This window comes from Schistocerca gregaria, chromosome 1 (assembly GCF_023897955.1).
Source record: "Schistocerca gregaria isolate iqSchGreg1 chromosome 1, iqSchGreg1.2, whole genome shotgun sequence".
Taxonomy (NCBI): domain Eukaryota; kingdom Metazoa; phylum Arthropoda; class Insecta; order Orthoptera; family Acrididae; genus Schistocerca; species Schistocerca gregaria.
The window spans coordinates 634,002,454-634,027,849 of record NC_064920.1 but is presented as its reverse complement, the minus strand read 5'-3'; the positions used below and the strand labels follow the sequence as shown (position 1 = coordinate 634,027,849).

The window sequence follows — 25,396 nt, the reverse complement described above, 5'->3', positions numbered from 1 at the left end:
GACAAAAGTTAATGAAAATATGAAAACCAAGCCGATACCCATGTATTACGTCATCACGAAGAAACATTCTCTAACTGCATATCTTGCTAAACTTAGCTTCTTTAACATCATATTGTTGAAACCCAAAAAAAAGCTATACTGAATTTGCAGCTGAATTATCCCGTTTTAAACATAACAACTAAAGATACTTGAACAAAAAAAAAAAAAAAAAAAAATTTGCCTTCCAGTTGGAAGAAAGCATGATTACACCCATCTAAAGCAAGGGTCGGAGATGTGGTCCACAGAACTACTGTTCTTGAAGAATCTAAATGAGCTGATCTGCTATTAGTATTCAAAAATGCCCAGGTCGCATCTCCTGGCAACGCCTTTCCCAGCGTCCTGCCAAAAGGCGGTGAAGTTGTGCGATGATGCTTTAAAGTGTTGTTCATGGATCAGCTCATAATCTTCTCACTTCCAGCAAATGCAAGAGCTAGTGAGTCTTGTGGGGCAGCAGAGGAAGTGTTCGCATATAGAGCTGGACACATGTTCGGTGGAAAGTCTGACGCTGTTTGAGAACATGGTGTTCAAGTCTCCATTATGAGTGGTCTGTGGTTCCTTGATCTTTCAGTATATTATTTTAGCTGAGTACCATTAAGTTTTGTGTACTCATGTTGATGCTTATGCAAACAATGTTTTTTTAAAAAAATTAAATGTAAGCAAACACATTTATTCTTGCCAATTTTTTAATTTTTTTTTAGAGCAAAAATATTTTTATACTCTGTTCTTGATTAATATTAGCGACCTGTTTTCCTTAGATGGTTTTCTTGGCTAACCTTTGATTCATGTCATGGAAGGTGCTTTGAAATTGAGTTGTGGGAAAGTTGTTTTAATCTTATAATGCCTGATATTTTGCCCATGCAATTGTAAAGCATTGCTATTTCAGTCATAGTTACGAAGCAGGGTAGTGCAGTGGTTAGCACACTGGACTCAGATTCAGGAGGATGTTGGTTCAAACCCACACTCAGCTATACTGATTGAGGTTTTCCATGATTTCCCTAAATTGGTTAAGGCAAATGCTGGGATGGTTCCTTCAAAAGGATGCAGCCAATTTCCTTTTCTATCCTTCAATCATCCTACCTTGTGCTCCATCTCTAATGACCCCATTGTCAACAGGATGTTAAACACTAATCTCCTCCCCTTTCACTGTTAAGTGTAGAATTTGATCCCCTGATTTAATATCTGTTTTAGCTCCGTTACTTGGTTTTCAGATTATGTTTCCCAAGAAGGTGTTCCTCCTCCTTTTATAGTGTAAATCATATAGCGGCTTATTTCATGTTAAGGTGAGTTATAAATGTTTTTATGATGTGTGTTTTAGATTACTGAAGAGTGTGATAGCCTTAGCATCATAACAAATCCATATTGGATCGAGCAGTTATTTTTGAAGCTCTTGTGAGATGTTGTACTCTGGAAAGGGATTGTATCTTCTGTAATGTTTAATATGTGCATGTCTTAAAGCGAAATTGTTGTTTCTCTTGGTGGCCTTTATTGCTGTTTTTCAAATTTTTAAACTGGCTGTTATTAGAGTTATTTAAAAAATAAAATAATATATTATATTTTTTACTTTTCTATTTCATGGTACATGGGTTTGGTTTCATCTACTGCTGAATTTAGTGTACTACCTTGTGGCGATTTTGTGGTAGCTCACGAGTAGCAAAAAAATTTGATCATGTTGAGTGACTATGTGCTGACCCATGTAAATGAACACTTATTCTCTTTCTGGGTATTATTAATCTCTTTTGTTGTTTTAGGATGGTACCTGAACTACGTGCTGTACTGAGGGTCCTTATTTGAAAAAGCCTGTTTGATGTACAAGCTGCAGATATGGGGAGCACTGGTAGAAGGGACATTGCCTGAACATATACAATCGTTATTGGGCCTCTTAGACCAGCCCATCTACATCACTGTAAACAACATAGGAGAGGTGGGTTCCACATGCAATGCTTTAGCTAAGCTGTTCAATGATGTGTTCCATTAAGTTTCGGGGGTGCAGCCACAAGAAATCTCCTTCTTCTTCTAATATTTCGGCCGTATAATGTTCAGCCATCTTCAGAGTGAGCCGCAAGACTGCCGCTATAGTGCTCGCTTCGTCCCCTTATATTCGTGTAACGCGCGACTGCGCATGCGGCCACAGATGCAAATGCGCCAGAGACATTGGACGGCGGCAGAGACGTGCATAATGCGCGAGTTTTATCTATGACTCCACATTCGATCTGTGTTGGCATATCGATATATCATTGTGAGCTGCACTGTGACGACGTCTTTGTGACTTTATTACAGCAAGTGCCAGATTCCATGATTTATCAAGATTGAAACCACTATCTCTATTTATTAAATTTGTCGTCAAGCGAATTTCAATTGCCTCCTTCACTATCGAATCCCAAAAAGATGATGTAGTTGCCAAAATTTCGACGTTGTCATACAACATACTGTGATCATTATCAATACAGTGCTCTGCTACTGCTGACTTGTTAGGTTGTAAAAACCGTGTGTATCTCCGGTGTTCTGTACATCTTTCTTGGACAGTACGAGTTGTTTGTCCAATGCAAGAAAGGCCACATTCCATTGGAATTTTGTAAACTCCAGATTTTTGGAGCAGCAAATCATCTTTGATGGAGCCCACGAGTGCAGTTGTCTTGGGTGGAGGACAAAATATCACCATTACTTTGTGTCTGCTGAGAATCCGCCCTATTTTTGATGAGAGGCTACCCACATATGGCAGGAAGGCCATCGATTTAAAGGTTTCTTCATCTTCTTCTGCTTTCTTTGTGGCCTCTTTCGGTTCCATTTTCAGTGCCCTCTGTATTTGTTATGGAGAGTACCCATTGTCTTCAAACACTCTTTGTAAGTGGGAAAATTCATCTTGCAGACTGCTTTTGTCAGAAATGATTTGCGCTCTGTGGGTCAAAGTTCGGATAACACTCATTGTCTGAGCAGGATGGTGGCAGCTATTTGCACGTAAATACAGATCGGTGTTTGTCGGCTTCCTATGCACTTCATGTCCCAAAGTGCCATCCTCTCTGCGCCGAACCAAAACATCCACGAATGGAAGGCATCCCTCCTTTTCAATTTCCATTGTGAACTTTATTTGATCGTGGAGGGAGTTCAGATGTCTTATGAAGCTCCATCAAAGATGATTTGCTGCTCCGGAAATCTGGAGTTAATAAAATTCCATGTGAATGTGGCCTTTCTTACATCAGACAAACAACTCGTACTGTCCAAGAAAGATGTACAGAACACCGGAGGTACACACGGCTTTTACAACCTAACAAGTCAGCAGTAGCAGAGCACTGTATTGATAATGGTCACAGTATGTTGTATGACAATGTTGAAATTTTGGCAACTACATCATCCTTTTGGGGCTCGATAGTGAAGGAGGCAATGGAAATTCGCGTGACGATGAATTTAATAAATAGAGATTGTGGTTTCAATCTAGATAAATCATGGAATCCGGCACTTGCTGTGATAAACTCACAAAGACGTCGTCACAGTGCAGCTCACAATGATACATCGATATGCCAACACAGATCGACTGCGGAGTCATAGCTACAACTCGCTCATTATGCACGTCTCTGCCGCTGACCAACGTCTCTGGCGCATTTGCATCTGTGGCCGCATGCGCAGTCGCGCAGTACAGGAGTAGAAAGGGATGAACCGAGCACTGGAGTGGCAGTCTTGTGGCTCACTCTGAAGATGGCTGAACGTTATACGCCGAAATATTAGAAGAAGAAGGAGATTTCTTGTGGCTGCACACCTGAAACTTAATGGAAAAGTCTTTGCGCCGCCAAAACCTGAAGATTCACATGTTCAATTATGTGTTTGAGAGTATTGTAATTTTGGAAGAAGTAGGGCCTTTATGATCACAGCTTTCACATTTTCAGACATATGTTAACTATTTGTATAGTAGGATTTCAGATTTTAATGTCCTCATAGTCAATAGCTGCAGGATGATTCATTTTCGTTTCAGCAAAAAGTTAGTTTATTAAATTGGCAAGCGGAAATGGAAAGGGATATTCCGCAATTATGTCAAGATGTGGTTTCAAAATGTGATAACCAGAAACCAAATTTTGAGAAAGTTATTCTGAATTACTGAACCCCTTACTGTCAATGACTGACAGTTACCAAAATCTTTCTTTAGAAAGAGAGATTAGGAAGGTTCTACAGCTAACTGTCACATTAGAAGTGCAAGCTGTCATTTTACAGCTGTCGCATAACTTCATGTTACAAATTATATTACCCATTAACTCTGGGAGATTTGAACAAATTAGTGACTGAAGCTATTGAAATTGCCAGTTCTCTATGTGATTTTCAGAAGAATATTTTGCACAAAAAGATTGGGATCCTCATGAGAGAGGACATGATCAGTAATTACTTCTTTAGGGTACAAGGTGCTCAGGAGTGTTAAGGCAAATATGTACAAAGTTTTTGTGCAGCTGTGATGGCATTATGTGCAAGTTTATCAGAGAGTGAAACAGAATGGGTTACTCTTGAAGTCATGCACCCCCACAATTGGCCACATATTAAATTTGTAATAGACTGACATCTTATGCTGATTTATAAGGGGCAATCAAAAAGTTTCCATTTGACAGTGTTGCTGCAGCTTATATGGAACATAACATGACTTCCATGTTGGTAAATAAGAACATAGGCATAAAATTACTGTGACAGTCATGTCTTTCCAATGTGCATGTAGTAAATGCAGAAACATGAACTATGGCAACATCATTACCAAATGCAACCAAATAGGACCAACCTGCTGTTATCCTTTTCTTGACTGTTGAAGGACACAACTACCAATGGGGAATGGTGCACAAAGGAGTGCTGTTGTTTCATGGTAAGGCATGACTCTATTGCAAATGTCATAATGCATAGGTTACGTCAATTCGAGCAGCAGACATTCGAGCACCCACTCTGTGGTCCTGATATCTGTACAAGCAATTCCCACACTTTCACTCCCTTAAAAAAGGCTCGAAGCATCAATGACGCCTGTTGGAGGAGGATGTGCCCCAGGCAGTTATGGACTTCTTCACACAGCAGGACATGGTGTTCTAACAAATGGGTATCTTAAGCCTGGTGCATCAGTGAAATGATTGTCTCAATGCACATGGTGATTTTTGCTGATTGGCATATGAATTCTGGACTTCATAGGCTTCAAACAGAAACTTTTTATTTTGGCAATAGAAAATATTAAGTTTGTGATTTAGGAACATAGCTTGCAGTTAGGAGTCAAGCAGCAAGAAATTTGTGGAAATGTGATGGCTCCTGTTTACAAACAAAAAAGACTTGTTGATGCTGTGAGTTTTTGTTGCTCTAAATCTAGTAATAAGGTCAGAGACTGCCCACAACTTTGTGAAGTGTTTAGAAGGAAATGACACATCATTCAGCAGTGCAGCACCAGACTGGCCAGCAACCACCATTTCACAATCACAAAATTCAAGTGTTGTATGTTGGTTCCTTACTTTTTGTATGTTCATTTTTGAATTCTGACCCAGTCTTCTGGCAGTTCAGTTAGTGGCACCGAAGAAATCGACACCAACATTGATATGAATCCATCTTTGAACTAAGCTACGCATTATCTTTGGCTCTTCTGCCATGTCCACTTCTTTGTGAGCCTTGCATGTGTTTAGATGAATAAATGAACTACTGCTGTTTGGTGTAACCAACCCAAACTTCCCCCTCACTGGTGACCCCGAGTTGTAACATCTTCCGTTTTCACCATTTTACTGTGTCCGTGACCTCCGCATCGGTTATTTTCGCATGTATTATATTGACACAGCATTTGAACAATGACTTCGGCCCAGCACCTAACGCCGGATTTTGTGAACGACATGCATCATGTTGTGGGTGATGTACACCAGCCAGGATGCCTCACACTCAATGAATCCGCCAATTTCGCCGGACATTTTCGAGCCTGCAACAGTAAGTGAGGTTAGGAGTGTGCGTGACTCCGGCTATCAAATGCCTTTGTTCCCGCCACATGTGCCCTCCCTCAACAACTGTGCAGTTACCTCTTATGGATCTCCGTGCAGTGCGGAACCAATGCCGATTTCTGTAAATGCTTCACCGGACAAACTACTACCGCCAGGACAACAATTTGCCACACCGAAATCAATGCAGTACCATGCGGATACCTGCCACATGGATGGAACTGCTTCGTTCACTAGTCAGCCTCCTCAGCATCTAACCACGCCCACACCTGCCTCGGTTCAGCATCAGCACATCCCTTCCTACTTCGATACCTCAGCCTGCAATAGGAACTATAACTTGTATCTGTGCCTGACATCCATCTTCGTCCCACTGCTATGCCTCAGTGTTTTTTGCCACAACATTCACCTTACCCGCACAGTGTTTTGAGTGGAGTGACTATGAACAGTGAACATTCAGACATTCCGTCCCACGTTCGACATCATTTCCCACACTGTGCTTCTGGACAGCCCGTGTCTCTGCAGCCTCCCTGCAACACAGGTGGCCCCGGCTGTGATCATACATCGAACTTTCCACGGACTAACACGCATTCTCAAACTTTGAACATTTTCTCACCTGTCGCCCCTGCACCAGCTCAATTCGAGCTACCTCTACCGTTCTTGGCACATCTCGGTGCTCAATCGCGTCGGTCTTCTGCAACGCGTCAATCCAAACACACCCGCAATAAGTTGAGGTTCCACAACCACAATTGACACATTACGGTGTCTCACCCGCGTCGGCCTTTGGGCCACGACGGATCATGCTCAACCACAACGTGTCACCTTCACACTGCCACCCAAACAGCCATCGTTGTCACATCCCCTGGAGGCACACTCTCCTGGAATACTACAGCAACAACCGCTCAATTCTGGCAGTGCCCCGATGAACTCAACTCAACCTGTTCTTTTGAACATTCTACTACACTTACCAACGCTGCCGCTGTTTAATCTCAACAGAGCTACAACCGGGTTCAAAATTGTGGATGAAGTGTTCGACCATTACAAATTCGACGAGTCAACCAGCTTCTGTGCCTCATCACCCACTTACACGACCAGGATAACTTGATTTCTGACCTGGTCGACGGCCCGGACTCATCTACCTGGTACACTCTAGCCAAAAAGACAGTTCTACATCAGCTTGCACACTCAACTGAGGCAGCAATATGGCAAGTGCTCCACATCGAGCAACTTGGCAACGACAAACCTTCCCAGCTCTGGACACGGCTACATGCCCTGGTCAGTGCCGATCTACTCTCTGACACAGCTCTCCTCGCCACCTACTTTGCTCTGGCTCAGAGGTCTCCCGAACCTGTCGAGCAAAGAATGACAATTGTTGACAAACTACATGATGCATCACTGCTCTATTTTGCCAGCCACTGCCTACCTGACAAGCCTGAGGTTCAGGCTCATCGTCCTGCGGCCGGACGTACCCGGAGTCGCACTGTGCCGACCGTTCCGCTCACTCCAGGAAGCAGTAAACAAGCAACTGGGACGTCACCGGCTCTGCCCACCATCATGCCCCCTCCTGCAACCAAGCCTGCTGTGGCCACCAAACGTCGGCCACCACCACTGGCAATGAACGTTCCGCAGAAAATGCAACTTGTTACTTCCACACACGATTTGGTGAGGTGACACGGAACTGCAGACCACCCTGCTACTTCCCAAATGCCAATCACAGGTAGGTCCGGGTGCTGCCTCCTGCGCAAAACATGACAGTCACCCCCCAGTGCTCCATTCTGTCTGGGAACAACAGGATAATTGCGAACGACTTTACATTAAAGACATTTCGTCAGGATACCTTTTCCTAGTGGACACAGGCGCCTACGTCCTTAGCGTCTTTGAACATCCGCCCTCATCATACTTCACTGCAAGCTATGAATTCAACTAAACTACAGTGCTCGGGTTCAACTTCCTATGTCGTCTCACTCTCCAAAAACTGCAAACTCGAGTGGACTTTTTTAGTATGCGAAACTGACGAACCTATACTAGGCACTGACTTCTTGCGACACCACAAACTTTCACCGGACCTAGTGCGGAACACCATGTTTCATCATCCATCCAAGACTCACTTTCCCTGTGCTCCGTCGAGCAACCCCCCGATCTGGTTATTTCAGTTTCTATTCATGCCCTTTGGTCTGAAAAACGCAACTGAGACCTGCAACGTTTCATCAACGAAGTGCTATTTGACCTAAAATTCTGCTTTGCATATCTTGAAGACATTCTTGTGTTCAGCTCCTCCATCGAGGGCAACATTCAACATGTGCAAACTGTTATGAACACTCTCGCAGCTGCAGGCTTCGAGACCAACCAGGACAAACTGCAGCTACATTAACCCGCTGTCACTTTTCTTGGTTTTTGGGTCTCTCCCGACGGCATTTCATTGCCCCCTGAGAAAGTACAAACAATACTAAACCTACCCAGAATCAAGCAGCTTAAGACTGAAGTTGAGAGACGCCTTTCTATGTTTTAACAGACCACAAACCCCTGGCTGCTGCCATTACAAGCTCGCCAGCTGATCCGCCTCCTCGGCTCTTCAGATACATGGACTTCATATCTCAGTTCACCACCAATGTCAGACATATAAAGGGTGCTGACAATATAGTTGCTGATTTCCTTTCATGAGTCGACACCGTCCATTCGCTGTTAGACCTCTTTGAACTGCCTACCCGCTGACGAGGAAACACAAAACCTGATTTCAGACTCTACCTCTTCACTACACTTCGTCCACACCACCTTCCCTGACATTTCTGGTGAGATCTGGTGCGACGACAGTATGGGTACATTATGCCCCCTCAACCCAACCACACTCCGTCGAGCTGTCTTTAATGCATTGCATAATTTAGCCCACCCCGGTGTTTGTGTGTCCGCCCGCCTCGTAACGAAGCGCTTTGTGTGGAGAAATGTCAACAAGGACTGCCAGCAATGGGCATGCTCCTGCATCGCGTGCCAACGCTGCAAAGTACACAAGCACACTTCATCCCCCTTGGCGCCTTTTCAATCCCTCCTGCTCGTTTCCAGCATATTCATATTGACATTGTCAGCCCTCTCTCCCCCTCTAACGGCTTTTGTTATGTTCTCTCGTCTATCGATCAAACAACTCACTGGTTCGAGGCTGTCCCTCTCCACAATATTATGGCAGAATCTGCTGCTCGAGCTTTCGTCGAGTCATGGTTATCGCGTTTCGGATGTCCAGCTATCATCACGACAGACAAGGGCAGACAATTTGAGTTGGCTGTGTTCAACGAGATTTGTAACATTTGCGGCATCTGGCCCATCCATACCACAGCATACCATCCAAAATGTAACGGGCTAGTCGAGCGCTGGCACTGCACTTTCAAGGAGGCTCTTCGATGCCACGACTCTCTATGGATGGAGGACCCTCCCCTTGTGCTACTCGGCATTCGTGCGATCTATAAGGAAGACCTCAAAGGCACAATAGCCGAGTTCGTATACGGCCAGAACATTGTTCTCCCTGGCAAACTTGTGAGCCCTTCTGCTTATCTCCTCTCAGTCTGACTTACCTTCCTTCGTGGACCGCGCCAGATGCCACTTCATCGACCTCCATATCCCTCCGCCTGCCAGCCATTCCCGCCCTAAGGTTCACGTCCCAAAATCTCTGGACAATTACAAGTACATCACACTCAGAGATGACCCTGTCCATGCTCCCCTCCAACCTCAATATACCGGCCCATACAGAGTTCTCCGGCACTCAGCCCACACCTATGACATCCAGATGAAAGATTCAGCTGTTACAGTCTCTCTCAACATAATTACCCTGCTCATCTCGAGCCTTCTTCTACCACACTGTTGTGGTTCACGACGCTCCGACCACTCCCTCCATGTCGAACTTACACACTCGATCGAGTGACTTCCAGCTCCAATTGTCGAGCTCTCCTCCAACCTCGCCCTCGACTCCGGTCTCACGCACTCCGTTGAGTGACCACATGCTCCCCACGTCAAGCGTACCTACGATCATGCCCTCACCACCGGGCCCTTTGCCGGTCCCTTCGATCTCTCCACCATCGCTTGCCTCGCCCTGTCGAGATTTCTCATACCCAGCCATCTTGAACGTCCCCTAGCTCGAGGTGTTTGTGCCTGTCCCCCCAGACATAATCCACAACATCTCAATAATACTGTGTGATTATACACTGTTTGTCATGTGTTTCTCTTCATCCAGTGCTCATGACACAACCTTCGCCATTCCCTGCCTCCTGGTGAAATGCGTTTCCCTCCTACTCGACATCGACTTGGACATGCTTCATGTGTTTCCCATGCCCAACGGAGACATTGTCGTCGTCACTCTGTTCCATCTGTTCCACCCGCAAACTGCTGGCCTACCTGTCACTGCATGACCAGCATGCCCAGTACAACGCCCGGCTCGCTTCAATGACTTCCAGGTTCGATGGCCGAACCTTCCTTCACGACATCTACCCCCACAGCTCCCCGACGATGCTGTAAAGCTGACCGTGGTCCGGCTCCTGCGGACCACTCCTGCTGACGCCATAGTCACCCCCCCTCCTCCCTGCCTCTCAAGAGTACTCCGTACTGTGGGCGGGGGAATATGTGGCGTCGATGAAATCTACACCAACATTGATATGCATCCATCTTTGAACTAAGCTAAGCATTTTCTTTGGCTCTTCCACCATGTCCAGTTCTTTGTGAGGCCTGCATGTGTTTAGGTGAATAAATTAACTGCTACTTAATGGGTGTTGTTTGGTGTAACCAACCCGAACTTCCCCCTCATGTTTCTTTGCTGGGTTCGGGGTATTACCTCCAGTTTCAAAGAATGGGAGGATTTGGGCCATTAACTCTGTCAAATAGAGGTGCTTTACAGCCAATGGTAGCTTTTTATTGGTAACTGGCCAGTGTCGGCAGAAATTTCTGGATGGCAGACTATCTGAGGATTCTGGTATGTGATTTTTTGATCAAACAATTTCGTTAAACAGGTGCCTATTTTATTATTCCAATAAGAGTTATTTCTTTATATTTAAGAAGGAAGTGATTCTGCTCAGTTAACATAATGCTCAGCAGATGTTTCATGGGGTTAGTAGAAAGGCTAATAAGTTTAATGTGAATATTTTAAGTAAAGAAAACAAGCTGATAGGTTGCTTCAGATTTTAAATGTGTTTCGAGAAGTTTTAACAGACACACATGGAGTAACTAATAAAATTCAGTACCTCATTTGGTTGATGAATCACATTCGTCTTCAGCAAACCCCTTATCATTTGTTGCCTCCCAAGATGGAAGACTTATGGAAGATAGTCAAACAGCTTCTGGAGGATTGTGTGATTAGGCTTTTGATATCTCCTTATGTGTGACCCATTTTCTTAGTTCCTAAATCAGGTAGGGCAGGTTATTGCCCGGTAGTGGATTATTATGTCTTAAATCATCTCCTTGAATTTAATCATGTACCCTTTTGGTTTGCCATTGGAGCTGCTGTGCTGTCTAGTTTAGTAGATGCAATTTAGGGGATTTGAAATTTCATTGCATTCACGACTACCACAATGATGTGGTCAAGTACACTGATGAGCCAAAACAGTATGGCGACCTGCTTAATAGCTTGTTTGTCCATCTTTGGAACAAAATACATCACTGATTCTGCATATCTGGGATCTGACAGTCTGTTGGTACGTTTGTGAAGGTACGTGGCACCAGATGTCTTTGCATAGGTTACGTAATTCCCGTAAATAATGGGCAGCTGATTTGCGTATGCAGTGATGGCACCCACTAGCGACCCAGATGGGTTTCGTAGCGTTTCCATCAGGCAAATTTGGTTAGGGAGACATCAATATGAGTTCACTGTAATGCTCCTCAACCCACTTTAGCATGCTTCTAGCTCCGAGCCATGCTGAAAGATGACATTGCCATCGGGGAAGACATCAAGCATGAAGGATGCAGGTGGTTTGCAGCTGTCAGTGTGTCTTTGTTTACTACTGCAGGTCCAATGCAAGCACAGGATACTGTCTCCCATAGCATAATACTGCTCACACCAGCCTCTGTCTATGGCGTGCTGCACTGTTTGAGCCGCTGTTAACCTTGATGACGGTGTTTGTGGAGACAATCATTGACCTAGTGCAGCAAAAATGTGATTCACTCAAAGAGTCGACACATATCCATTGATCAAATCCTGAAGGTTCCATGCCCACTGCAATTGTAATTGACAATGTTACTGGTGTGCTCTGAAACACTTGTGCATGCACCAACATTGTGCTCTTTTGGCAGAGATGCAACACATCATCTATTCTACTTCACAGAGTAGACAAGTCTCCTAACCCCACATTCTGAGCAGAGTTGTGGACATCTAACTATTTAGCACCTAGTGGTAGTTTCACTGTCTTTCTAACTCTTTCCATAGATGCTCATGACAGTAGCATGTAAACTTTCGAGCAGCTTTGCTATTTTTGAGATAACTCATTCACAGGCCATGTGTAATAATAATTTGCTCTTTGTCAAAGTCACTTATCTCAATCGATTTCCCCATCTGCAGCCTGTATCTTCACTAGGGTGATCCCCTGTCTGTATATGCACTCCTTACAAACTTTTTTTATCATGCCATATGCACACAACACCACAGGCAGCATCCAACATTGCAGTGGGCAGTGGTCATAATTTTTTGGCTTATCAGTGTATAGCAAAACCTTTGATGGACATCTTGAGCACATTAATCAGCTTTTATACTAACTTATGGAAGCTGGCTTGACTGTCAAGCCTTTGTAGGTTAGTTTAGTTCATAATCAAATTTCATTTCTTGGCCATATTGTTTCATGCAGAGGGGTATCCATTGGCCAAGGTAGAACTAAAGCTATCTGTGACCTATGACCACCTAAGGTTGAAAAATGTGTGGCATGGTTTATCAGGATGCTCAAATTTTTTTGTGAGTTCTCTCTGAACTTTGCTCAATTTGCTCTGCCCCTCAATCAGCACTGAAAGGCTGAAGGTTAGATTCATGTACACAAGACAGCCTTTTATTCCCTAAAAAGGAAATTAGCTAGTGCTCCTGTTTTGGGATTTCTGGACTTAAATCAGGATTCTGTTGTACAAACTGATGCATCTAATATTGGCCATGCTGCCATGTTTCTTCAAGAAAAGTAAGGCACATGAGAGATATTAGCACATGCTTCATTATCCCTGTCAGAATCTGAAGAAAAGTACTTGGTCTACAAGTTGGAGGCCTTAGCTGTTCTCTTGTGCTGGAAAAATTTAGGGTTTACCTCAACCATAAAACCTTTGGTTTGGAAATGGACAACTGGACATTGAGCCTGGATACTTGTTAGGCCTAGGAAAACCGATTGCCTGACGGGTGGTACACATCTTGGCCTTTAAATTCTGCGTTAACCATATTCGCAGCTCTGAAAATTGGATCATGGATATGTTGAGTTGGATGTTTCTGGAAGAGACTCCTAGCCTGCATCGTCATGTCACTGAGGAGCCATCTGAAGGAGGGGGAAGGGACAGGATCCCAAGCTTGGGAAAATTCTGGAAAAACATGGTCAAGGGGATATAACTGATGGATATTAAACTGAAAAAGATTTATTGTGTTATTGATCTTGATACAACAGTCAGCTGAAGATTTGTTTGCTAAAGCACCTGGTACTGACTGTTTTCAATTATTTCCATTGGTCTTTGTGTGATGGTCATTTGGGTTTCACTAAGATGGTTCAAAAAATTAAGGAACACCTTCCTGATTTGGAAGGGGCTTTGCAAAGATGTCAGGACACTAGTCAGTCATTGTGAGCTATGTAAGGTAGCTAAGATGAATCCTAACACTTGTCAGAATCTATTGTGCTCTTCTGGGGAAAATAGCCCAGTGGATAAGATCTTCATAGGTTACATAGCTTCATTTTTGTTGGTTTGGATGCATTCAGTAGATCTGTTTTTCGTGCTCCTCAGACTTTTCACTTCACAGATGTGCAGTTATCTGTAATGAAGCTCTGTCAGAGAACAGCTACACAAATAATCAGTCAGATCATGATAAGATTTCAAAGTAGTGAAAAGATTGGCAACTTGCTTTAAATGTACAATTTTTCACTTAAGAAATGAAAAATTGTGGTATACTATGACCACAATGTCAAAGGAATTGATCAACCCATACAAATACCTGGGTGAAACAATTTGTAAGGATGTGAAATGGAACAGTCAGTAGGCTCAGCCTTAGCTAAAGCAAGTTTGGTTCATAGGTAGAATACAAGGAAGACACAATCAGGCTTTAAAGGAGATTGCATAGAAAATGGTCATGTGACCAATCCTAAAATATTGCTCAAATGTGTGGGACTTTTATCAAATAGAACTTTGGGAATTATCTGTTTAGATGATGTGGTGTCACTCCTGTATCCAGTACTGTTGCTGGGCAAACCTCTGCTGCCACACAGAGGAATGCCACAACAATGGTTGCTTGCTAGATTGGGTATTTTGACTGGGTACCTGCCAGTCACCCATGGGTGAGCCATCAAAGTCTCCCTATCCTGTAATTTATTAGGGTAATCTGTGTATTCCATGTAAGCGTTAAGACTGTAGTGATAGACTGCCAACACTACCTCTAGGCTACCACTGGCACTGATGATTCTAGGACTTGCTTGTTCTCAGGGTTGCCCCTCACTATGGCCATCACCATCATTACACTCTTTTATCTTCAGAGAAAATCAGGAAATGATGGACTTCCATGCTATTACAATTGATCAGATTGTCACCATGTGAGTTTCCATAGATTCTTTAATAATGTAGTCCCCAAAATTATCCTTTTATCACACTTCATTTAATGTCTGCTGGAGATATCATGTTGAGCAAAAACAGACTTGATTAATTGCAAAAGGTGAATGTAGCATTGATTTTCAATGCAGTGTTGTTCCACAGTGTGCATGGCCTGGGCTATGTAAGCAGTACCATACAGGCAAGGTATTTTGTAAATTCCAGCCTTCCACAATAATTAAAAGCTCTTTACTGATTCCAAAAAGTCTGCAGTCTTAGGTGGTGGTTTTCAGCCTACCAGCTAAGTCCTTTGGGAACAGGATGATTTGCTATTGCAGAAGGGCTGGAATTTACAAAATACCTTGCCAGTGATGTATATATGGCTTGAATAGACCAGGCCATAGAGAACATGATAGAACACTGCACTGAACATTAACACTGCACTTGCCTTTCCAGCCAACCAAGTCTGCTACTGCTGAGTATTGTACCTCCACTGGACACTGAACAGGATATGATAAAACAATAATTTATATCGTGAAAACATTTTTAAAGACTCATTTATTAAAGACTACAAGTAAATTCAAATGTTAGAAAATACAGTGAAAGTGGCACTAGTTGGACAATGTGTGGAACCCCACCATTTCCACAATCCGCTTCAAACAAAGATCACAGAGTACACCTGTGGCCAAGTCGAATGGCAACCTTGAGAACAGTTGAGTGCCACAATTCCACGACAGACACCATTTCCCTCTGGGTAGTGTGGCTGATTCGTCACCACAGTTTCAACACTTGCATGGAATACACACAGCATGTTAACAAATTGTGGGTTGGGGGAAGTATTTTTCAATCTTCGAGGACAACCTGAGGATGACTGCTGGGTGCCACATCGAAATGCAATCAGTCTACATTCAACTCAGTAAAAAACACCCACACACATGCAGAGAGAGAGAGAGAGAGAGAGAGAGAGAGAGAGAGAGAGAGAGAGAGTCAGCCCTTGTGTAGTAAACAATGGCTGGTTGCAGGCCCAACACTCCTTTGTCTATCCATTCTGCCAGAAAATTTTACAATTCACAATATTCCATTGTGCTTCAGGCATCGTCATACTGTCAAAGTCTAGTTGTGTTGCTACAAACTAGCCCATTTTCTGAATCAAATTACACCATGTGACTGTACAATTGTGCAAGGTTGACAGAACAATATCTTGATCATGGATGGCATTGAGTATGCCCTTTATGAATCCATAAATTCCATATTCGCGAGACAGGCATACAATCCTGCCGATGCAAGCAGCAGAATCCCATGATAACCCACAATCTTGATGGCGCACAATCCTACCCTATTAAATTGTGAACCATGCTGGCAGATCTTTTTCATTATTACATGAGGCATGACATAATTTTCTCACAACCAACAACAAAACGTGATGAGTAATATTTCATTATATCCAGAGTAGAGATGGCATTACTCTCAGCTAATCTGTGTGAGTGCACTGAAGCAGTAATAATTTTCATATTCAAGCTTGAAGTTCACTTAATGCCAATTTGATGACTGTTGCATGCTGCCTTCATTGTGATGTAGTTTTAATGGACACTAGCATAATTATTATTTGAAGGTCAGAAATTTGAAACATGACAGAAGGGAATTTGAATAACCACACAGACAGTTGTTAAATTTATCAGACAAATAAGATCTTTGTTAGGACATTTGGAAAAGGCAGGAGATGACAGGATTCTCAAGAAGATAACGAAAGGAAAATTGTGTGCCAGCACGTAAAAAAGGTGCAGACAGTGGAGAAAAATGGATGACAGTGATGCATGGAAGCCATTTGATGAGGAAGTGTAGGTATATTATTGCTCGTAATGTGTAAGGAAAATGAGGAGACCAATAATTTATGAGATGTCTACAGACTGTTCTGTTATGGCACTTACTTAAAATTGCTTGCTAGACCATTAATGATACTCTTACAGGCTTATAAAAGCCAGTTTTCATGCTGAATTTGTTATCCAACTTTTGACATAACCATTGTGATTATTTAGTAGTGCATAAGTACGCAGAAAAAATCATATTTATATAAATCTAAATTGAACTGATAACAACACAAGAGGTAAATATTAACAGATCTTTCAAGGGAATTTTATTTCGTGGAAATAAATGGACAATAAAGACTGCATCTTAAAAAATTAACGTTTCTTTTATTTATGGAAGTTTATAACATCAATGTGATGCCTCATGAATGTGTAATGAATTTGATTACACTGATGAAATTTCTTTTCAGATCCTTTTTTATGGTGAATACTTTCTGTTGATATATGTATTACATCTCAAGAACAGTAAAAATTTCCAACAGCTCTGTACAGTTTTCTTGTTTAAAATTTGGAATGTAATACAGTCATCATCAAGCAACTGAGACATATTACACTTTATTCTTTGTTAAGAATTCACCATAATTAATCTGCAAAATGTTCCAACTCTCTTTGCGTGGCAAATGTGGAAAAAAAAGGAAAAAGAAAAAAATGGTGTCAAAGTTTCGCAGATTACAAAGTCTGAATCTTCTATATCAGTTTTTAACCACACAGTATAAAGGAACTATGAGCACACAGCAGTCTTTGTTCCAGATCTGACTACAGCAGACCACACACAAAATGTATTTATCACAACCTGAACTTCCCACTCACAATTTCGTTATAAAGTTCTTGAGTAAGAGGAACAAATTCTTTTCCATCATGAAAATACAAATCATCTTTAATTAAAGCAGGATCAAAACCTTCTTTCTGGATTGTAGTTTTCTTTATTTTGAAAGTCCCTGTAAGTTCCAGACTTTTCACAACTCGTAAAAACATAGGACGGGCATAATGTGGAAGATTTGTAGCGAGACCTTCTGCTAACTTCTTTAGATCTATTTTCCGATCTGGATCTTCAAGAGCTGCCATTCCTGCCCTGCCTTCTGCACCCGGTACCTACAAAAAAAGATCAATCCAGCTGTACTTGAATTGTTCTTAAGCAAGAGTGATTGTCATATAGATCGGACACTTAATAAATCATGATGTGGCACGTCATACCTCAACACCATATACAGTGATGTTATGGTAGCCAGTTAAGTTGCTGATAATAGTTTCCACTTCAGCAGTTGCTACATTTTCCCCTTTCCACCTAATAAATATTAAAGGTACATGCATTACAATAAAATACTAATAAATATAAGGAGGCATTATTTAGAGAATTCCAGTTTTAACCTTGACTCTTCTGCTTCAGTAAACAATTGACACTTTTTTCCTAGTACAAAAGGTACTTCAATCATATGATGAGTCCTAATTTATACATATAATGGCCATTTAACTCAATATAGAGGTAAGAAGGAAGCCTCTTATAAAATAATTATGGAAAATAAATACAGCAAAAATCATAATCCTACACTGTAGGAAGTATTAGGAAAAAAATGTTACGTCTAAAGTTTCCACAACTGTGGTTCATCCTGATGGAGTATAACCTCTATGTACCACCCAGGGGCTCCAAACTGTAGTGCTTCCAGCAAAATGCAAAATCTGTAGTACAGCACACAGCAAATCAGTAAAGAAGAGAGCACATTATGACTGCAGTAAAACTGAACAAAGAAAAAGATCGAATATACTGAGTGAGCCAAGTATGGTATGCAAGATATTCAAAGTGTAACTTAATTGACATATCATGAAGAAATGTGTGATTCAGTATCAGCAATGAACTTAGACAACAAATATTTTCTTAGGAATGTTATGGAAATGGACATCTTAAAAATTATTGTGACTCTTAAAACAATTACTTACAGAAATGAATCCTGTGCAAGTCTATTCATGATACTCCAATCTTCATCCATTTGAACCTGCTTACAGCCTTGGTCTCTCTCTACAAATGTTACCCCCCCCCCCCCCTCCCCCTTCCCTTTCCTTCTATTACCAAATTGATGATTCTGTGGTGTCTCAGGATGTATCCTATCAACTGACACCACCTTTTCTTCAAGTTGTCATAAATTTCCTTTTTTTCCTAGTTTGATTCAATACCTTCTGATTTGTTATTCAATCTATCCAGATAGTCTTCAGCAGTCTTCTGTAGCAACAGTGATTATTTTCTTCTTTTATGATCTGCCTGATGCCCAAATTTCAATTCTATTCAAAGTTGCACCAGTAGCCAAATACCTTCAGAAAAAATTCTAATATATATATTGATATTAGATGTTAATAAATACCTCTTTCTCAGAAATGCTTTTCTTGTTAATGTCAATTTGCATTTTATATCCTGTCTACTTTGGCATCATCAGTTATTTTTCTGTCCAAATAGCAAATCTTGTCTACTACTTTTAGTTTGTCATTTCCTGATCTAATTCCTTCAGCATTGCCTGATTAATTCAATTACATTCTATTACTCTTGTTTCTCTTTCATGCACATTAAATTTAAACCCTGTTTTCAAGACACTATTCATTCTGTTTGACTGCTCTTATTAGTCCTTTGCTGTCTCTGATAGAATTACATTGCCGCTGGCAAACACCAAAGTTTTGATTTCTTCTCCATGATCTTCAATAACCATTCCAAACATGTCCTTGGTTTCCTTCATTACCTGCTCAATATAGAGATTGAATAACATTGGGGATAGGCTACAACCATGTTACACTTCCATTTCAACTGTGACTTCCCTATCATGTCCTTCCACTCTTATAATTGTAGTTTGGTTTTTGTTAAAGTTGTAAATAAATTTTGCTCCTTGTTTTTTTTTTTATTCCTGCTCCCTTCAGAATTTCAAAGCATATAGTCTGCTCAACATTGTGAAAAGCTTTCTCTAAAGCTAAAAATGCTATAAATGTAGCCTGCCTTTCTTCAGCCTACCTTCTAGGATACAAACTGATCTTCCCAAGGTCAGCTTATACCAATGTTTCCATTATTCTGTAAATTAGTGCCAGTATTTTACAACGATGACTTATTAAACTGATGGTTTGATAGTATTTGCACTGCTTTTTTGCAACTGGAATTACTACATTCTTCCTGAAGTGTGGGGGTACTTCACCTGCCTCATCTAGCTTTCATACTAGTAGGAATACTTGACTTATGGTTGGCTCTCCCAACAATCTTAATAATTCTGATGGAATGTCATCTATTCTAGGAGCATTGTTACTATTAATATCTTTCAATGCTCTGTCAAATTCTTGTTGCAAATCATATCTTCCATCCCATCTTCATCTAATTCCTCTTCCCTTTCTATGACACTGAACTAAAGTTTGTTTCCTTTATATAGACCCTCAATGTATTCCTTCCATCTTCAGATTTCCCCTCTTTGCTTAGTATTGGCTTGCCACGTGAGCTCTTGATAGTCATACATTTGCTTCTCTTTTCTCCGAAGGTCTCTCTAATTTTCCTAAAGGTGGCAACTATCTTTCCCCTAGTTATGAATACTTCTGTGGACTTTCACCTGTCCTCTAGCCATTTTTGCTTAACTGTTTTGTACTTTCTGCCAGTCTCATTTTTTAGGCATTGGTATTCCTTTTTGCCTGTTTGATTTGCTGCACTTTATATTTTTTTTTCCTTTCATTGATTAAATTCAGTATTTCCTGTGTTATCCAGGAATTTCTAATAGGCCATGGCATTTTACCTAAATGAACCTCTGCTACCTTCCCTATTTCATCTCCCAGAGCTACCCATCCATTTTCTATTGTATTCGTTTCCTCCATTTCAGTCCAACATTGCCTGATGCTCCCTTTCAGACTCACAATAACCTCCCATTCCTTTAATTTATCCAGGTCCCATCTCCTTAATTACCTATTTGTTTGCAATTTCTTCAGTTTAAATATGCAGTTAATAACTGGAAATGTCTTACGTTTCAAAACTGGTTTCAAAATCTCTGTCTTAGGAGTATATAGTCAATCTTAAACTTTCTGGTATCCCAATGCATCTTCAGTTTTCTTTCATGATTTTTAAACTAAGAGTTAGAAGTGATTAAATTATTCTTTTAGCTAAATTCTACCTGGCAGCTTCCTCTGTCATTCCTTTCCCCAAGTCCATGTTCTTCTGCTGTTCTTCTTTCTCTTCCATTTCTGCTACCAAATTTCAGTCACCTCTCACAACTAAATTTTCATTTCGATTAACTATCTGAATAATTTCCTTTATTTCATCATACATTCTTTGAATCTCTTCTTCACCCACAGAGCCAGTTAGGATATAAATTTGGAATACTGTTGTGGGTGTTGGGTTCTTGTCTGTCTTAATGATGCATTCACTGTACTGCTCATAGTAGCTTGCCTGCATGCCTGTTTTCTTATTCATCATTAAGCCTACTGCTACATTATGCATGATAACCCTGTACTGACCTGACCAGAAGTCCTATTCTTTCTGCCACCACACTTCACTTATTTCCACTATATCTAACTTCAATTCGCCCATCTCCCTTTTTAAATTCTCTGACCTACCTACCAGATTGAGGGCTCTAACATTCCACACACAGACTACCAGAATGTGTCTTGTTTTTCCCGATAATGAAATCCTCCTGAGTAGTCCCCTCCTGTAGATCAATATGAGGGCTATTTCACCTCTGAAATATTTTACCCAAGAGAATGTCATCATTTGCAAGTGTACTTTTTTCTCCTTCAAATATGAGGCCATGTTGGGAATGTTCCCTTGTCAGTGCTTACTGAGTTGCTTGAAAAAGTAATAACTAATCAAGTGGAATCTTTCTTCTGCAAAAGTAGCTTGATAAACAACTCACTGTGTGGATTTATAAAATGAACCACAACAACAGCAGTAGCAATTTTTTTCTGTGAAGTCGTGAAATGACTGGACAATGGTGTGCCATCCAAATTGACAGTCTGGACTTCCTGGTCTAGGATCACATTTGGGTTGTTTTCCTTGATTGTGCACTTTGCCAGACTGCTTTCTCTCTGGGAAGGATCGACACTAGTGTCTCTCAGGCGATCCTCTGGCAGTGGAACAGAATCAGAAGCAGTTGGTTGGTGGCCAGGAACCAAGACAGATGTTCCAGTCTGCAATGTGTTGTGTCAGAGATCTGTACAGCCTGTAGCGATAACAGTCAGTGTGTGGTGTGGCAAAGGTATTGTGGACATTGCCTACCTAGAGGGTGGGTGGTGTCTATTTCCCTGTGGCCAGAGAATGGTATCTATTTCCCTGTGGCCAGAGAAGATGACAACCACAGTCAGCTGTGTGGACCACTGGAGATCGATTATTTATGTATTGTGCAGAGTAATAAGAATGTGCTTTGCTTGTCTATAGAGATTATGGAAGGCTGATGTTATTGCAGAGAGGGTACTGAGTACAATGTAGAAGGTGTGTTCAACTATTGTTTATAGTTACAAGTTTTATGAATTTTATGTTCATGTTTGTTGTCTGTAGACTAAGTAGTCTGGTGCAGTACTGATGTCTGTGGTAGTAGTGAGTAGCTGGTGGAGGGTCTTGGTAGTAGAGGTAGCTTGTATTGTGATGTTACTTGTTTATTATACTGTGTTTTTATGGTTGTCAGATTATAACATGCTACGGGCTTAAACTGTAAGATTATGATTTCTGTTCTGTTATGCTTGGCTCATGCTCACTTGTGTGTCACAGGAACTGACTCAGGTTTTAGCTGTACATATCAAACTTGCTTAGGATAAATATCTTACTTGTTATTTACTGTTTTGTGGCACCCTTTTTTTATATAAGGACTATTTCTGGGTAAAACACTGTTGATTTCTTTTTAACTATCAATCATTTCTATTGACATCATTGTATTTGTATACTAATATGAAGGTTATTAAATAAATGCTGTTGTAAAATAAGGTCATACTTGCAATACTACTAGACCAAACTCCATTGCATCCAAATTCTATTCCGTAGTGCGGAAAAAGTTATTTGGACTTTTCCAATTTCATCTAAGGCCTCTGTGAATTCAGCACCCTTTTAAAAAAATTAAGTGATATAGAAGGAGCAGCTGCATTTTTTTGAAATTCTTATCTCAGAAACAGAAGACCATTTGTGAATTCATATAATAAAAATGAAGGATAGATCCTAACAGCAAAATCGTCATACAAGTTTTTCATTGGTAATGTCCCATTCTTGGGCTATTTTTGTTTCTTGTGCATATTATCAATCTAAAGCATTCACTACACACAAAATGTGCTCATTTACAGATTTTCAGAAAGCTAGTTGGTACTGTACATGAACAATTAGTAAAGAAAAACAATAAAGAGAAATTGATACACTCACAGAAAAGTACAAATAAAATTACTTTAAATAATAATAAGGCAGTTGTTACACAACTGATACTCACCAAGAAAATAAGACTTCAAGTCAAAGGTTAATGGATATAATTAACTATTTCTCTAATCCTTTTATCAGTGTTGATATCAGAATGATTGAAAGAGTAAAAAATTATAAAAGCACTACAATTCCATGACAATTTTTTCATATAATTACCTGAAGGTGTCTCCAATTCTGTCTTTAAAATAAAGGTACCCATACTCATCCATTACCATAACATCTCCTGCAAGAAGAATTAAAAAAAATTAATGTATATGTTTTAGAAAATATACCTATATGCAACAAATAGCAATAAAACGAACTACATACTGTTCAAATGGAGCATTCTCTCAAACTACTTTAAATATAATCATGGAAAGAATGTAAATAATGAAAGGAATCGAGTAAGGACTTGACCAATGGTTGAGATGTGGAGTCGTCAATTGGCAGACAAACATGACTGAGAATGTTTCCAGCTTTTGGACAAATCAATCTTCAGAGCTACAGAATACACATACATAAACACAAAAACACCAGGGTCATGGGGCTGGGATGGAGGTGGGTAGGGGGCTGATGCTACCAGAGGTTGAGGCCAGGAATGTTGTGCACATAGTTGGTATGAGGTGGCGGCTTGAGTGTATGATCCAGTTATGACTATCACTTGACAGCTGTTTGAAAATTAATGGCATAATGCACTAAACTTTTAGTCTCACTATGATTCTTCTGAGATCTGAGGCATCTTAAGAAGATACACGGACAAATACATTTAGATGCAGTGAGTTGAAAATACATTTAGATGCAGTGAGTTGAATGAAAGACTGCATCTTCTGGCAACACAGGAATACAGCAAGCCCTGTAGCTAGTGTGACTTGCAGTGCCATTGGCTGGTGGGCTGCCCATGTATTTCACCTTCTGCAGAGATGTGGATGACATGTGGCACACCATGTGCAGTTGATATACAGGGTGTCCATAATCAAAGTTACAGTTTCAGAATTATGTAGAAAGAGAGCCACTGCCCAGAATGATGTCAAATTTCAAATTTAAATCACATATTATTGATGCAGGTGTAAACATCCTGGGGGGGAGGGGGGGGGGGGGGAATAAAAATTTGACTAATAGATGGCACTGTAAGCATGAAGTGTCAGACTATGCATACCAACAGACATGCGGCACCAAGACGCACAACATGACTGTCTCCATGAGGGATTGTGCACTGCTGGTGAAGTTCTGTTACAAAAAGGGTGACTGAGTGCTAGTAGCCCCACATACGTTCTGAAAACTCAATGGTATGAAAAAAGGCATTGGTCCAATGTTTGCTAAGGGTCTGGAGGAAATGATTACAAAATTCAAAAAGACAGGTTCTTTTGAAGTGAAGTGCAACGTGGTAAAGGAAGGAAAGCAGTTGAGCCAATATCTGTGGAAAATGTGGCCACAGCATTACAGGAGGGGTCAAATGGGGTGTGCAAAAATGTAGTGTATGAGAACACTGGAACTGCCTGTGAGCCTAATCCTAAAATCCTATGAATCATCCTGCATCATATCCATACAAAATCAGGATTTGCTTGCTGCTGACCTACAAGCAAGACAAATATTCACTCTGTAATTTCTTGTTAAATACCCTCAGACTTCAAGAAGAATATAATAAATCCAATCCCAAAGAAAGCAGGTGTTGACAGATGTGAAAATTACCGAACAGTCAGTTTAATAAGCCACAGCTGCAAAACACTAACGCGAATTCTATACAGATGAATGGAAAAACTAGTAGAGGCAGACCTAGGGGAAGATCAGTTTGGATTCCATAGAAATATTGGAACACGTGAGGCAGTACTGACCTTACAACTTATCTTACAAGAAAGAGTAAGGAAAGGCAAACCTACGTTTCTAGCATTTGTAGACTTAGAGAAAGCTTTTGACAATGTTGACTGGAATACTCCCTTTCAAATTCTAAAGGTGGCAGGGGTAAAATACAGGGAGTGAAAGGCTACTTACAATTTGTACAGAAACCCGATGGCAGTTATAATAGTAGAGGGGCATGAAAGGGAAGCAGTGGTTGAGAAGGGAATGAGACAGGGTTGTACCCTATCCCCAATGTTATTCAATCTATATATTGTGCAAGCAGTAAAGGAAACAAAAGAAAACTCTGGAGTAGGAATTAAAATCCAGGGACAAGAAATAAAAACCTCGAGGTTTGCCGATGACTTTGTAATTTTGTCAGACATAGCAAAGGACTTGGAAGAACTGTTGAACTGAATGAACAGTGTCTCTAAAGGAGGATATAATATGAACATCAACAAGAAAAAGACAAGGATAATGGAATGAAGTCGAATTAAACCAGATGATGCTGAAGGATTTAGATTAGGAAATGTGACACTTCAAGCAGTAGATGAGTTTTGCTATTTGGGGAGCTGATATGAAACTTCCTGGCAGATTAAAACTGTGTGCTGCCGGGCCGAAATTCGAACTCA

The 25,396-nt window shown here is 41.0% G+C and overlaps 1 protein-coding gene and 1 long non-coding RNA gene across 2 annotated transcripts in view; one reads left to right on the top strand and one right to left on the bottom strand.

Moving 5' to 3' along the window:
- Positions 1 to 1,834: 1,834 nt before the first annotated feature.
- Positions 1,835 to 16,868, top strand: LOC126360210 (uncharacterized). Its single transcript, XR_007566231.1, has 2 exons — positions 1,835 to 1,960; positions 16,297 to 16,868. It is a non-coding gene; the product is annotated as an uncharacterized LOC126360210 (long non-coding RNA).
- The window catches only part of LOC126360194 (long-chain fatty acid transport protein 4-like), a 292,857-nt gene continuing 284,317 nt past the window's right edge, over positions 16,857 to 25,396 (bottom strand). The window contains exons 9-11 of the mRNA XM_050007690.1: positions 23,109 to 23,175; positions 17,744 to 17,834; positions 16,857 to 17,641 (exon numbers count right to left, since the gene is read on the bottom strand). Of these exons, the coding sequence (XP_049863647.1) occupies positions 17,336 to 17,641; positions 17,744 to 17,834; positions 23,109 to 23,175 (464 nt within the window). The 3' untranslated portion in view covers positions 16,857 to 17,335. The remainder of the gene's footprint in view (positions 17,642 to 17,743; positions 17,835 to 23,108; positions 23,176 to 25,396) is intronic.